Source organism: Atractosteus spatula, chromosome 16 (assembly GCF_055471065.1).
Source record: "Atractosteus spatula isolate fAtrSpa1 chromosome 16, fAtrSpa1.hap1, whole genome shotgun sequence".
Taxonomy (NCBI): Eukaryota; Metazoa; Chordata; class Actinopteri; order Semionotiformes; family Lepisosteidae; genus Atractosteus; species Atractosteus spatula.
In genome coordinates, this window is record NC_142721.1 from 10,098,016 (window position 1) to 10,110,345 (window position 12,330).

Sequence of the window (12,330 nt, forward strand, 5' to 3'; positions counted from 1 at the left end):
ACATGGGCAAATAATATTATACAGTATATGGTGTTATTTTTTTTCCTTAATATATTTTCCATTTACTGTAGCTATTTCTGTGGTTTGCTGATACTGTATCAGATTTTTAAAGTATTTTTTTCCAACACTGCAGAAGGAAAGGAAACTTTTTTTTCTCATCCATCCAGTTCTAAATAAGCAAAATCACATTACCTATAATTTCTGCTGACACCCTAAATTTTCTGGTCCTTAACACAAAAGAGTATAATTACAGCATACAGCTCTCAACATAACTGCATGAGTCCTAGGTCACCACTTCATGAACACTGGCAAACCGCACAAAATCAGCGATAATTCCATAGGCCTGTCAGGTGTACCAATTTATTCCCATGTTGAAGCTTGACATATGTTTACTTGACTGCTTTTCTCTTTTGCAGATGTACTGTGTTGCTGAATTTGCCATTTGCAGCTCGGAAGCTGTTTGACAAGGATGGGAAGGAGATTTCTTTACTTAAAGATCTACAAAGAGACCAACTGGTGTGTAAGCTCCTCTGTGATTAAAATAGTATCATTCAAACAAATAACACTGAATACTCTCAGTCTATCAACAGTGCAATATAGTTTGGCTTTCTATCATTTGTTATTTTAAAATTACTCACTGTTATTGTGATCCCTTCCACAATATGTAGTTTAGTATTGTGCTATGGGTTCCAAATAATTTCTTGGCCTGATCTTCACTATTGGCAAAGCTTGGTGCCTTTATATGCTATAAATAACAAATATAGTAATAAAGTTTAATAGAGTGCATGGAGTGTTGTTACTGTGCCAGTTCTGCTTGTTCCTCAGATCTGGGGTAATGCATTACTTAGAAAATTACAGTTTTATAGACAGTGAATCAAAAGATGATAAATATGCAATAGCTCATGTATAAAAATTGATGACTATGTGGTATGCATTAGTAACTCAAGGGGTCTGATGCCAGACATTTTTATTATTTTTTTGTGGAAGAAGGCGTGAACTTTTTAAAGTAGAACACTGTTGGTTTTGATCTACATAATATCTTGTTTTCCAGGTTTATGTTTCTTGCGGAGAACAATGGATTGATCCTCAGCTAACCCGGAAAGAGCAGGAGAAACGCTTGATCTTAAACAGCCTGGAATCAGATGTGGCTGTGATCCGCAACTATTGTGCCATGCGCAAGCAACATGGTGGGTATATTCAGACTGCCTGCCACAGTTCCCAGGAAGCCCTCATGCTGCTGAAAGCAAGGTCAAAGGTTTGAATGATGAGCAAGATGTGCTTAAAATCTCTAGCTGTTTTATTTTACAGAACCCTGTAAGTAAATTGTGATCATTTGTACTGCGTATTTTGTTTTTTAACATTTTTACAAGCTTGGGGTATTCCTGTATTCCTCAGACCTTGTTCTGGAGGTGGCAGGAGAGGTGATGGAGGGATCACAGCTCACTGTGGCAGAATGCTGTGTGGAATTGGATAACAAGGACCAAGAGGAGTCGACTGATATACACCATACGGAGGAGATGGGAGATAAAAAGACCAGTGAAGATGTTGTGAATGAGTTTCCGTGAGTTTGCAGTCTCTTTAAGTGAATACAGGCTAATCCTACCCAAACTAAACAGCCATTAATTATGCTCTTCATTGTATTTTGTTATATATTGATATTTTGATCTGATTTTTAACTGAACTATTTGGAAAATAAATATAGTCTTACCTTTTCATTCTTTTCAAGGCACATTTTGGCTTATGTCGTAATTACGAATTCTCCTACAAAATGTTTAACCGAGACAAATTGACATCATGACTAATCTATTCATCTTGCAATTCTACCTTTTTTTTAAAGTTTTGTCACATGAAAATAAATGAGCGTGATTGTTAAAAAATTCATCCAAAAATCTGTAGATAAGAACATAGTTAAAAACCCAAGGAAGAATATGCTCAAAGGCTAATCTTTTTATTGTTCTTATTCTTGTCCAGGGAAGACTCACATACTAAAGCCCACCGAAAACTTGAAGAAAGTCGCTCAGTTTTCAAGTATTCATGGCAAAAAGAACCTGAATACCCTGAAGAAAAGGCAAATGGATCTGAGGATGAGAAAGCTAACATGAAGCACAGGTAGCAAGCTTGCAAAGGTTGCATTTCATTTGTTTGTTTTAAACTACAGCTGTCAGATGGTAAGCTTTTATTTGATTTCTTTCCAGATTTTCTTACTACACTGGTCATTTTGAATCCAATAACATAGGCATTTGTTTTAAATAGCTACATAAGCAAGGAATTCATACTGAGTCATATTACTGTACATCAGGGGAGATACCAGTATCAGTAAGGCTAATGCTGTAGACAAAGAATCTTGTTTGTTTTGTTTTACATGATAGCAATTTAATGTTGCTGCTTCTTATTGTCATGTTAAGTTTGGCATTGCTCAGTGTGGAGGTAATGCACAGTGCAATATTCACTTTGATCTTCATTGATTTCTAGGTTGCAACCAAAACATGCGCGAACACCGCGGACGCAGCGGCAACAGTTTAGTTTCTGCGGTGGGCAGTTTGTGTGCTACGGGTTGCCTGGTCTGGCTCTGGGTGTGCAGGGAGAGGGGGCCCAGCCAGGGATCCCCATCCAGCTAGTGCAGCAGAACCCCAATGATACCAATCAGCGCTGGATTCTCCGAGAGGAAGACCGGTAAAGACTCCCGAAGCGGCGTTTCCGTTCTGTGAAATCACATTTGAAAAAGCAGAATTTCGCCACAGCTGGACCTTTTGAATGATATAACCCCGCAATAAAATCCCTTTTATTGATGAGACATGCTTCTTGTATGTTACGTGCTACTAACCAGTACTGCTGTTCTTTTTCTCATATGACTTGTGTAGGACTTTTCACCTGATGAGTAACCCAGCTCTAGTGTTAGCTGTCTCTGTGCCAAAGATAAAGCCCGGAGACACTGAAGCCAGAGTTCAAATCCCAGGATGTTCAGTTGTGCTTCAGGTGAAAATACTTAATTTACTCGCACAAATAAAATCCAAAAGTAGACAGTTAGGGAACTGGATGATTTTAACCTTCCAGTTTAATACTGAGTCATCATTACATCGTTTATCACTACTGATGCCCAGTGGTAACTATTTGAACAAAGTCTGAATATTCATTGGGGCTGGGGCCCTGAGCTCAATTCCAGACTTGAGGTACTATCTGCACAGGAGTTTGTACGGCCTCTGGGAAAATTGGCCTTGGTGGGTGAGTGTGCATGTGTGTAAGTGTGTTTGTGTCTGTGTGTCGCCTGCAATGGACTGGTACCTTGCCTTTTGCCCTTGCCGGCTCCCCCACAACCCTGAATTAGTTTAATTGGTTAGAAAAAGGATGGATGGATAAATATTCATCTGTCTCCAAATACTGTAGATTAAAACTTTTTTCTTCCCACTGGTGTTCTCTTATGGCTCTATACTGTCTAAATATCTGGTCACTTTGTTTATAAATACGTGCATTGGGGAATCAGAGGATAAAAACCATCAGAATATTAAATGGTTTTCTGATGCTACTGTTAAGTGAAACTCTAAAAATTAGTTTGCTATTCAAAGCATTTTTGTCAAATAAAAATATACAGTATTTACAGTAATTAGAACATATAGTACTGTAAGACACGTTTAACATTCAAGCATTCTTCTAAAGCATTTAGATTTACAGAATAATGCTGCATGTCTGTGTTTAAATCTGGGCCTTGCAGAAATACAAACCCTACAGCTATGGAGCAGCCAATCAGAAATGGGACTGGATCCCAGAACTGAAGGTGTTGAGTGCCTTCTATACCACGGAAACTGACCAGGAGATCACAGCAGCCAATCAGGCCTCAGTGTGCACTTACCCCATCTCTGGCCCAGAGGAACTCCATCAGCAGGTAGGAGGCAGGTGCTAATGCTCCTGTGAAGCACGCTGGAGCTTGCAGAGTGTGAAAGATAACCCACTGGGTAGATCAGTGGAGCATGTCTGCCTCTCCTTAGTTGCTGCTGTGAGTGGATATATATGGATTTGCATTTCTAAATCATTTTATTTCACAAGTAAGTGAATTGTACTAATTAAATGATGTTGTTTAACTTTCTTAACTCTTCACATGAATTCTTATCTCTTCTTAAAGTGTTCCTAGTCTTCAGAAACTGGTGATTTAATAGTTACCTGTTAAACCTACGGTTCTTTGGCTTGGAAGGACCAGGGTTGGAGAGCCCTGTTTTAATTGAAATCTGGTTCTTACAGGGTTTTTACTTCACACTCCCGGGTCAGAGTGGAAAGACTGCAGTGTGTGCAGCATGCTCCAGGGCATTAAGAGGAAAAAGGATCTTGACTAAACTGCCCCCTGACTCATCGTTCTGCTGCGCCACTGGTCAGAGGGAGAGTGGGCTGGGTCCCTCAGGCCCATTCAGAAGCCTGAGTGTCACCAAAGTAGGCACATTTTAGAACCCCTTGCAATATTTTAGCTGAAAAAAATATTGTTGTATGAACAACAGAGTTTAAACTGTTTCATCCTAGCATTCTTCATCCTGTGTCCAATGTTTGCATAAGAATTCTATGTACTGTATAGGTAGCTGATCACAAAATGAAATTGTTTTAAATGAATAAATTCTTAATTTGTGACTGCCAGCTCTCAGGTAGGATTTCTGAAGTATATTTAAAATATAGCGCCACTGATGAAGGGTTAAAACGAATGTCTTTCAGACTGACCTATCTACGTCGGAAGCAGAGAACACTCTGCAGTACTTGGAGGAGATGTTGCAATCTTTAAGGAAAGAGACTTCAGTGCAGACAATTGCTAAAGAGATTTCTACAGCCAGGACCCTCCACCCTGTGAAGATCTTGGCCTACAGGAATGGGCATGGCAATGAGGGTGGACAGGTAATAACTGCCACCACAATGCCAATGGTGAGTAACACAGAGCTAGTGCACTCTGTCAAAAGACAAGGTTACCTGAGTTAAAAGTGCCTAGTGTAGATTTAAAAGACACAACTTTGTCAGAGCACTTACCTGAATGTCTTTGGTTGAATTGCAATGTATTTGTAACTTAATGTTTTACATAAATTTATGAATTCCAGTATTGTTCTGCAGCCATTTTTTCATGCATGTTTTTTTAACCTTCCATTATGTGTAGCTGCTCTCAATGTGTACACATAAGCTTCAGCTGCCCAGGGCAGCTTCCAGGCTGTATGTGGTGGACGGAACACAGATTCTCACAGTACCCCAGCTAAAGGCATGGGCTGTGAATGAATGCTTCCAAGAAGACAGCACAGATGAAAAAGAGGAGGCTGATTCCCCTGTAAACACAGAGGATACGGATGACCTGACAAGTGAGTCAAACATGTTCACTTGATCAGTGAGATTTTGGGAAGAATTCATTGCCAAATACAGTGATGTGTGCAATGTTCATCTTTACTTTTTTTTTTTAAATGTGCAGTACAAGAAAATGGACTGAAGTTAACATTAATTGTTTGGCCAGGGATTCGGTCTGTGTCCTAGATTGAAAGTCACCAGTTATTAGATGAAGCCCCATGGTAACCAGGTCTCCCAGACAAGGCAGACAAGGTCACTATCCTTAAAGGAATACTTCACAAAGAGTTACAGCAGCAACAGAGATTCTACTTTTCGAACGTTTACAAGAGCGGTCTGCATTATTGCTGACAAGAAAGATCCATGTTTATGGCATTACCTGTCCTTTGAGAACGTTGTGTTCACAACGTGGTTTATAAATAAGACAATTTTACTTGTGCTTTTTCTCACAGAGAGTGCAAAGCCCAGTGGGAAGGAGAAAGGCAACTCCAGAGTTGAGCTCTTTCCTCAGGTGACAGCAGAAGACCTTGACAATATAGATGAGACCCTACTGACTCTGATTTTAAGAACCCCTATCGATGTGTGGGTGTCCTGTGGGGAGCCGTTTCTTCCAATTCATGGTAATAAATTACACGAAAAGAATGTAATGATCCGTTTCCACTTGTAGTTTTAGGATCTGCTCTTATTGTTTCCATGTATGTACAGTAAGTAGCCCCTAAAGCAACTGACAAATTTTAGGACTGCCATATCGGAAATCAGTGAAAGCACAGGCCATGACAAACAAGTTGTGCTCTGCAGTGAGGAGAACTACTATCCACTGTAGTGTGTCTTAGCTTACAGATGTGTCAAGGAAATTAGTAATAAACCCCATGTGGATTGCTTTGTAATCAGATAAACTCTGGATTTATTCAATTTGGCCTGAATGCTAAAATATATAAGGATTACAGAAGAGCTGAGTGCTGAGTGAACACTAATAAATAGAAGATTTCATGCTTCTCCTGCACAAGGCCCATTACTAATTGAATTTTATTAGTGAGTGCAGATTTGGCAGGTAATGGTAATTCTGTGTTACACTGTACAAACATGTTCATCAATTAGAGAATAATTCAATCATTTATTTCTAAGTTATTTTTATTACTGTACATTTCAGAAGGCCTACTAAATTACTTGCATTTTTTTTATTGTCTGCTTGAACATTTTAGTAATTTTTAAAAATAATTCAACATCCACTGTAGGTGAGAAATATTTCTCCAAGTCTGGAATGACTCTGTATTTTTCTTTGGGTGTATAGAACCAGCATCACAGAGTCTCCTTACAGCTTAGTATAAAAGAGTCAGAGTACATAGCATGTTTAATAAAGTCATTCAGGTTATAAATGTCCCTTTATTACCTTACAGTCATTTACATATTTGTATGTATGTGAAATGGAACAATTTGCCACTAATGTTTATGAAACATACATTTTTGACAACATGATTGTACTGTTTTCTGTTTTATAAAAGATGCTGGATTTAAGTAACATGCAGCACTCCTTTTTGAAGTAAAAATATACCTAGATTGTATAATAACAAGGATAAAAAGACACCCCCAATAGTTGACAATGTACAGTACAGGTATTTTTATATAGATACAGCCCCTACTGGTGGCTGAACAGTGTAATTCTATTCCAAAATGTATTTTCCATTCCCTGCAAACCCTTGCAAAACAGTTGAGTAATATTATTAATTCTACCTCTAGCTCTGCACAGAAAGAAAAGAATGCAGAAGGAGAACTGGCTCCAGAAGGAGAAGGTCCTGGCTGATCTGGTCATTAAAAGACATAAAATGAGGCACCTGCAAGGTCAGATCCCAAACATGCAGAGGATTTGAAAGACTGTGAAATTAAAGCACTTGCACCAGTATAGTCTGACTCAGACATACAGTATAGACAGAGTCTTTACCTTTTTCAGTGTCATTTTTGCAACAGGAAGGCGAATGACCAGCTTGCAACCAGCCAGCATGGTACCGACTCAGAATCCCATCCAGCCAGTTGTCATTGAAGGTGGATGGACAGAGGCATCCCAGGAGGAAGTGAAGCTGATGGAAGATGTGCAAAATGTAGAGGTACACAGACACATGGAACTATTCAACCCAGGGTCTCAATTCATACACCTATTAATGAGGTTACTAGGTTTACCTATGAGGTTAACCTAGAAATATTAGATTAACCTATTATTAACTCTTACCTAAACTCCCAGGGTAACTGGTTAATTATCACCATAACATTTGTCAAGAATGATGTATCTGTGAGATGTGATAACAGTAAGTGACTGACGTTTGCAATACTAAGGCATCAGAAGCAGTGCAAGTAGGTAGCTGCGTCACAAGTAAAGGTTTATTCCATGCTGAAAAGAAAAGAAAAGAAAAGTGACATAACGGAGGGCTCCACAGCAAGTACACACAGTTGTGTGTCTCATTTCTTTTCAGCATCAGAATGAATGAATACAGATGTAAAAAATAAGACCCCTATCCTTGCTGTCCCTGTTTGCAAACTCAGTAATCCTATAATAACCAGGTGGTTTCTTAGTTATTTCCTAAATAAATTTCTGCATGTTTTGTTTTCCTCAATAGGTGCAGCTCTCAGAAGTCAAAGCCATGCAGGCAAAGAACAGAAAACCATTTCTGAAAAAGCTAGTCAAGGACCCAAGACAGTTATACGACCAGCCTGATGTTAAAAGAGTGCTGATCTATAGAAATGGGGATCCTAAACAGGTCACTTATGTCTGGGGAAAAAATATTGAAGAGGTGAGGTGGATTAATGCATGCTAATATCCTCTTTTTGGATTATTTCATTACTTATCAATTTTACCAGATTTGTTTTATCAGTCTTTTTAATGCTTGTTACAGGATATTGTATTTTCAGTAAGTACTGATTTATTCTCCTTTATCTTGGAACTTTCCTTTGCTAGTTGTAGTCCATTAAGAACTTAATGGTTTCTAAGTATGAACGTACTATACAGTAATATACTGTACATGTCTCTGCAGACGAGCCTAATTACACCACTGACTGGGATCTCCAACTTTGTGTATCTAGCTGGCCTTTGACATTTCTAATTCAGATTCCCTTTCTTGTTTCATCACTTACAAAAATCACAGGGCTTGAGATCAGAGTCATCTTTGCGCTGTTAGAGATTTAGTAGCTTCCCTAAAGAGAAATATGGTGTCATTATATGCTGTCTTGAACTGAGTTTTAGAGTGTGAAAAGTAAGCAAGACATACAATCACAAATTTAATAAAAAAGTGAATGTTTCACTAGTAGTAATAGTACTGTATATTATAGTACCTTGAAAATCTGTGTAGTAGGCATTAAAATGTTGTATAGAAAGCCACTGTAAAGAAGGGCTGCTATAAAAGACAGTCTTCTAAGTGGCATTCCAGGTACTTGCTTGTGTAATGCACCTGATCAGTAATTGCTGATCTACTGCTTTTCAGCTGCTGGCTAATTCTACATCCAAATTAAACTTGATCCATCCTGCTGTGATCCTCTACACTCCGAATGGCAAACACCTAACGACTTGGGATGAAATTGAAAGAGATGCACTGATCTGCGTATCTTCAGGAGAAACTTTCATAAGCACTAAAGGTCAGACTTATCTATCAGTCCCCCGCAGTGCACCTCTGTCATTTACAGACAATTCAATCAGCTTGGTGGTTGAAATCACTCTGACTGATGTAGAATTCTTCTTGTATTGGCAGAGGTCAGGCTGGAAAATGTTATCTTCTTTGATGAATTGTGTCAGAAAATGTTTCTAACATTGACTCTCGAGAGCACTTTATTAGCATGTACAATGTGCGCCCTGTGAACATGAAGCTGGGAGACTGCATCTCAGGGGAGATATAGGAGCTCTTATTGCACCATTCCAGCCATTGTCGCAAACAGAAAACAGGTTTTATAGTAAATGACGCATAATCGTTTACTTAAGCAAAAGTATTTAAAATAATGTACTGTTAAATCTGGCAGGTATCCGTTGTTCAATTGCATTTATCTATAGGAGACAACATGTTCAAAAGTGAATTATAATTAAATCATTTGGAATTTTGTTGGAGTTTGTATGTTTTCCACGTGTTCATGTGGGTGCTCTGGTTTCTTCCAACTGTCCAAAAACAATCTGGCTTCTGGGAAAATTGGCTTCTGGTGTCAGTGTGTGTGTCTGTGTGTCTGCCCTGCTACGGTCTGGCGTCCTGTCCAGGGTGTACCCTGGCTTGCACCCACTGCTTGCCAGGACAGGCTCTGGCTCCCCCCAGGCTAGGAAGAAGTAGTTAAAAAATGGATGGATGGACATTTTATTGGAGCCTTTGCTTATAGTTCTACAATTAGAAGGTATTCAATCAACTACAAACTCTGAGTAATAGTCTTGAAAAACAATGAGAAACAATCCATTCTTATATTAATGTTCGGTGCTTGTAATTTTCCAGGAAGAGCAGTATCACATATTCTAAATAAATAATTAATTATGTTTTTTATTGCTTGTGCTCTAAGTATCATACAAATAGTATTAGATTATAGATTTGTAAAATTGCTGGATTTGTCCAAGCTAAAGGATTTCTGTATAGCCTTTTTTCTGTATAACTAAAATACTTTTAGTTATTTACATACAGTATATACTGGTTTAATACAATAAAAGGAATCTTACTTACCAGGAAGATATGGTTTTGATTTTGAGTTAATGTGAGGGAATAACTGCAGGGCTATGCTAAAAATGACAATGAGTGAACAGGAATATGGTATGTGTGACAGCTTACTGGATTCCCTCTTACAGTTGGTTTAGTTTATGAGTGCAAATATTATGAATGAACTCCTTTCTTTAAATCGTTTTGTATGAAAGATCTGTCTATTGGTAGGAAGTCTTGCACTATGTACAGAAACTGATGTTGGGAGGCAGTTCAATTGAAGTTATTTTAGTGATTCATACCTTAGCAGAAACAGAGACTGTGGACCAAGGTGCTTTTCAGAACATACGTTCTCTTAGAACGTACAGTATTCTCACAAGAACATTCAACCTTAAGCTGTAACATTTGGAAATTTCCAGTGTCCAGTTGAAAAATAAACCTCATGATGCTGGGTTTGTGTTTACACGGCAGCTGGTGTTTATCATACAAACAGACCTGTTGATATTTGTTAGCATGAAAGTCACCTTTCTGTGAAATATTTATGCATAATGTAGCCAGAAGACGGAAAGTAACATGAATGAGTTGTAAATTAAAAGGTTGTTTGTAAATTCCTATTGCTTTACAAATGTACCCTAAATGAGTTGACTTTTGTTCTTTGGTGCAGTTGTACAAGGAAGAGGAGAAATGAAAATGGGAGGTTGAATGTTCATTGACCAGGAAATGTGTTTTGGTTGATTGCTGTACTCATGTATGTTCAGCAACAACCATTGTGTTTGTCTATACAGCAGTAAGCAAAAACAGACCATTAAAACATTTCATGCAGAGCATAGTTCTGTATAGTGTCAGAATGGTGCCTAACAAATGACCAGTTCAGTCTATAAATGAAAAAAATAGCCTGCAAAGATTCCCATTTAAACAGGAGGGAACCTAGATGAATTTTAAAAAATGGCAAGGAATGATTTGGTGTAAATCAAGGTGGGATACTGTTGAATTTGTGGAGTAACTCATACGGTCCTATTTCAGCATTTTTAAAGTTAGTGCTGCATTCCAATGAAGATCTTTAATCAATACATGAGATATATAGATTATTATTGCATGTCACCAGATGTTAAAAAAACTATTTCAGTGTAGAACACAACAAATTCAGCATTCATAGAAGGCTGTAAACAGTCTACGGTTTTCATTTGCTTCTGTTTATATACATTTTTGTATATTTTCCAGAACATAAGCAGAAAATACAAATCAGAGCCAACTATGCACGAGTCAGAAAAGCCTATGGCCCTGCAGCAACAAACATTGTGGTCGAGGCAAAGGAGAACCCCAGAGTCAATGTACGGATAAGTATTTAAGTACAGTGCTCTGTCTGTTTTATGATGTACAGAGGAATTTCAGCTGGTGGATTTGGTTTTGCTCAAGAGCAAACCTTTAAAAACAAGAACTGTAACTCAACCTTTTTGTTCAGGAGTCACCTGACAGACAAATATAATACATAAGAAATCCAGAAAAGCCAGACTATCTTTAGGAAGGTATTTATTAGTTTAACAGGAGTGTACTGTATATACAGTATGACTACACATTTAAAATACGTGATTTTTTTTATCAACATTGAACACTTATGAATAATATATAATTAAATGTTTTTTAATTAAATATTACTTACAGGGAGAGTACTATAAATTATTTAACATTAATGTGTAATGTTATATATCGTTCTTCAAGGTATGGCATTTGTTTATATTCATGTAAGAACAAAATTGATTTTTCTGTCTATTGAAAGCTGCTTCTATCACAGGTTAGAAATGTTTAAATAAGATAAAGCACTTGTTATCTGATGTTATGACCTACAAGTCTATTTGGAATATGTCTGTACCCCATAGACTAGCTGATAATTATAATAATAGTTCCTTACACTTGGTGCTTTTCTGGACACTCCACTCAAAGAGATTTACAGGTAATGGGGATCCCCTCCACCACCACCAGTGTGCAGCCCCACCTGGATGTACAGTACACCTGGAATATTGCACAGGCCTTCACTTCATAGCCTTGTCTTATAGAAATCTAACTTTTATTCTTCTAAATATTGACTAAATGATCATGTTCTCTGTTTTGTAAGGTGGACACTAATAGACGTCTGGCCCTTCCTTACAAAGATGATTGCACATAGGTAGGTTCTGAAAACATAAAACAGAATATGACTGTCATTTGTGGGTATAAGTTTGGTCCGTTGTATGCTGTCTGCAGATAATTTTAAGGCCAACTTACATTTTATTACTAATCTATATGAACCTTCATATTTCGTTTCTGCCCATCAATGCTTTCTGTTGTCAAAGTAAAAAACTACAAATGTAAGGTTTCATCTGTTTCTGACCACAAGATGGCATTA

The 12,330-nt window shown here is 37.9% G+C and overlaps 1 protein-coding gene across 1 annotated transcript in view; it reads left to right on the forward strand.

Moving 5' to 3' along the window:
- LOC148819544 (doublecortin domain-containing protein 1-like) overlaps positions 1 to 12,111 on the forward strand; it is an 87,227-nt gene extending 75,116 nt beyond the window's left edge. Inside the window, exons 22-38 of the mRNA XM_088934924.1 lie at positions 417 to 516; positions 1,052 to 1,187; positions 1,396 to 1,561; positions 1,972 to 2,109; positions 2,473 to 2,673; positions 2,862 to 2,976; positions 3,710 to 3,880; positions 4,234 to 4,419; positions 4,693 to 4,896; positions 5,123 to 5,318; positions 5,751 to 5,918; positions 7,036 to 7,137; positions 7,264 to 7,400; positions 7,908 to 8,081; positions 8,769 to 8,919; positions 11,169 to 11,278; positions 12,061 to 12,111. Coding sequence (XP_088791050.1) covers positions 417 to 516; positions 1,052 to 1,187; positions 1,396 to 1,561; positions 1,972 to 2,109; positions 2,473 to 2,673; positions 2,862 to 2,976; positions 3,710 to 3,880; positions 4,234 to 4,419; positions 4,693 to 4,896; positions 5,123 to 5,318; positions 5,751 to 5,918; positions 7,036 to 7,137; positions 7,264 to 7,400; positions 7,908 to 8,081; positions 8,769 to 8,919; positions 11,169 to 11,278; positions 12,061 to 12,111 — 2,506 coding nt within the window. The remainder of the gene's footprint in view (positions 1 to 416; positions 517 to 1,051; positions 1,188 to 1,395; positions 1,562 to 1,971; positions 2,110 to 2,472; positions 2,674 to 2,861; positions 2,977 to 3,709; positions 3,881 to 4,233; positions 4,420 to 4,692; positions 4,897 to 5,122; positions 5,319 to 5,750; positions 5,919 to 7,035; positions 7,138 to 7,263; positions 7,401 to 7,907; positions 8,082 to 8,768; positions 8,920 to 11,168; positions 11,279 to 12,060) is intronic.
- The last annotated feature ends 219 nt before the right edge of the window (positions 12,112 to 12,330 follow it).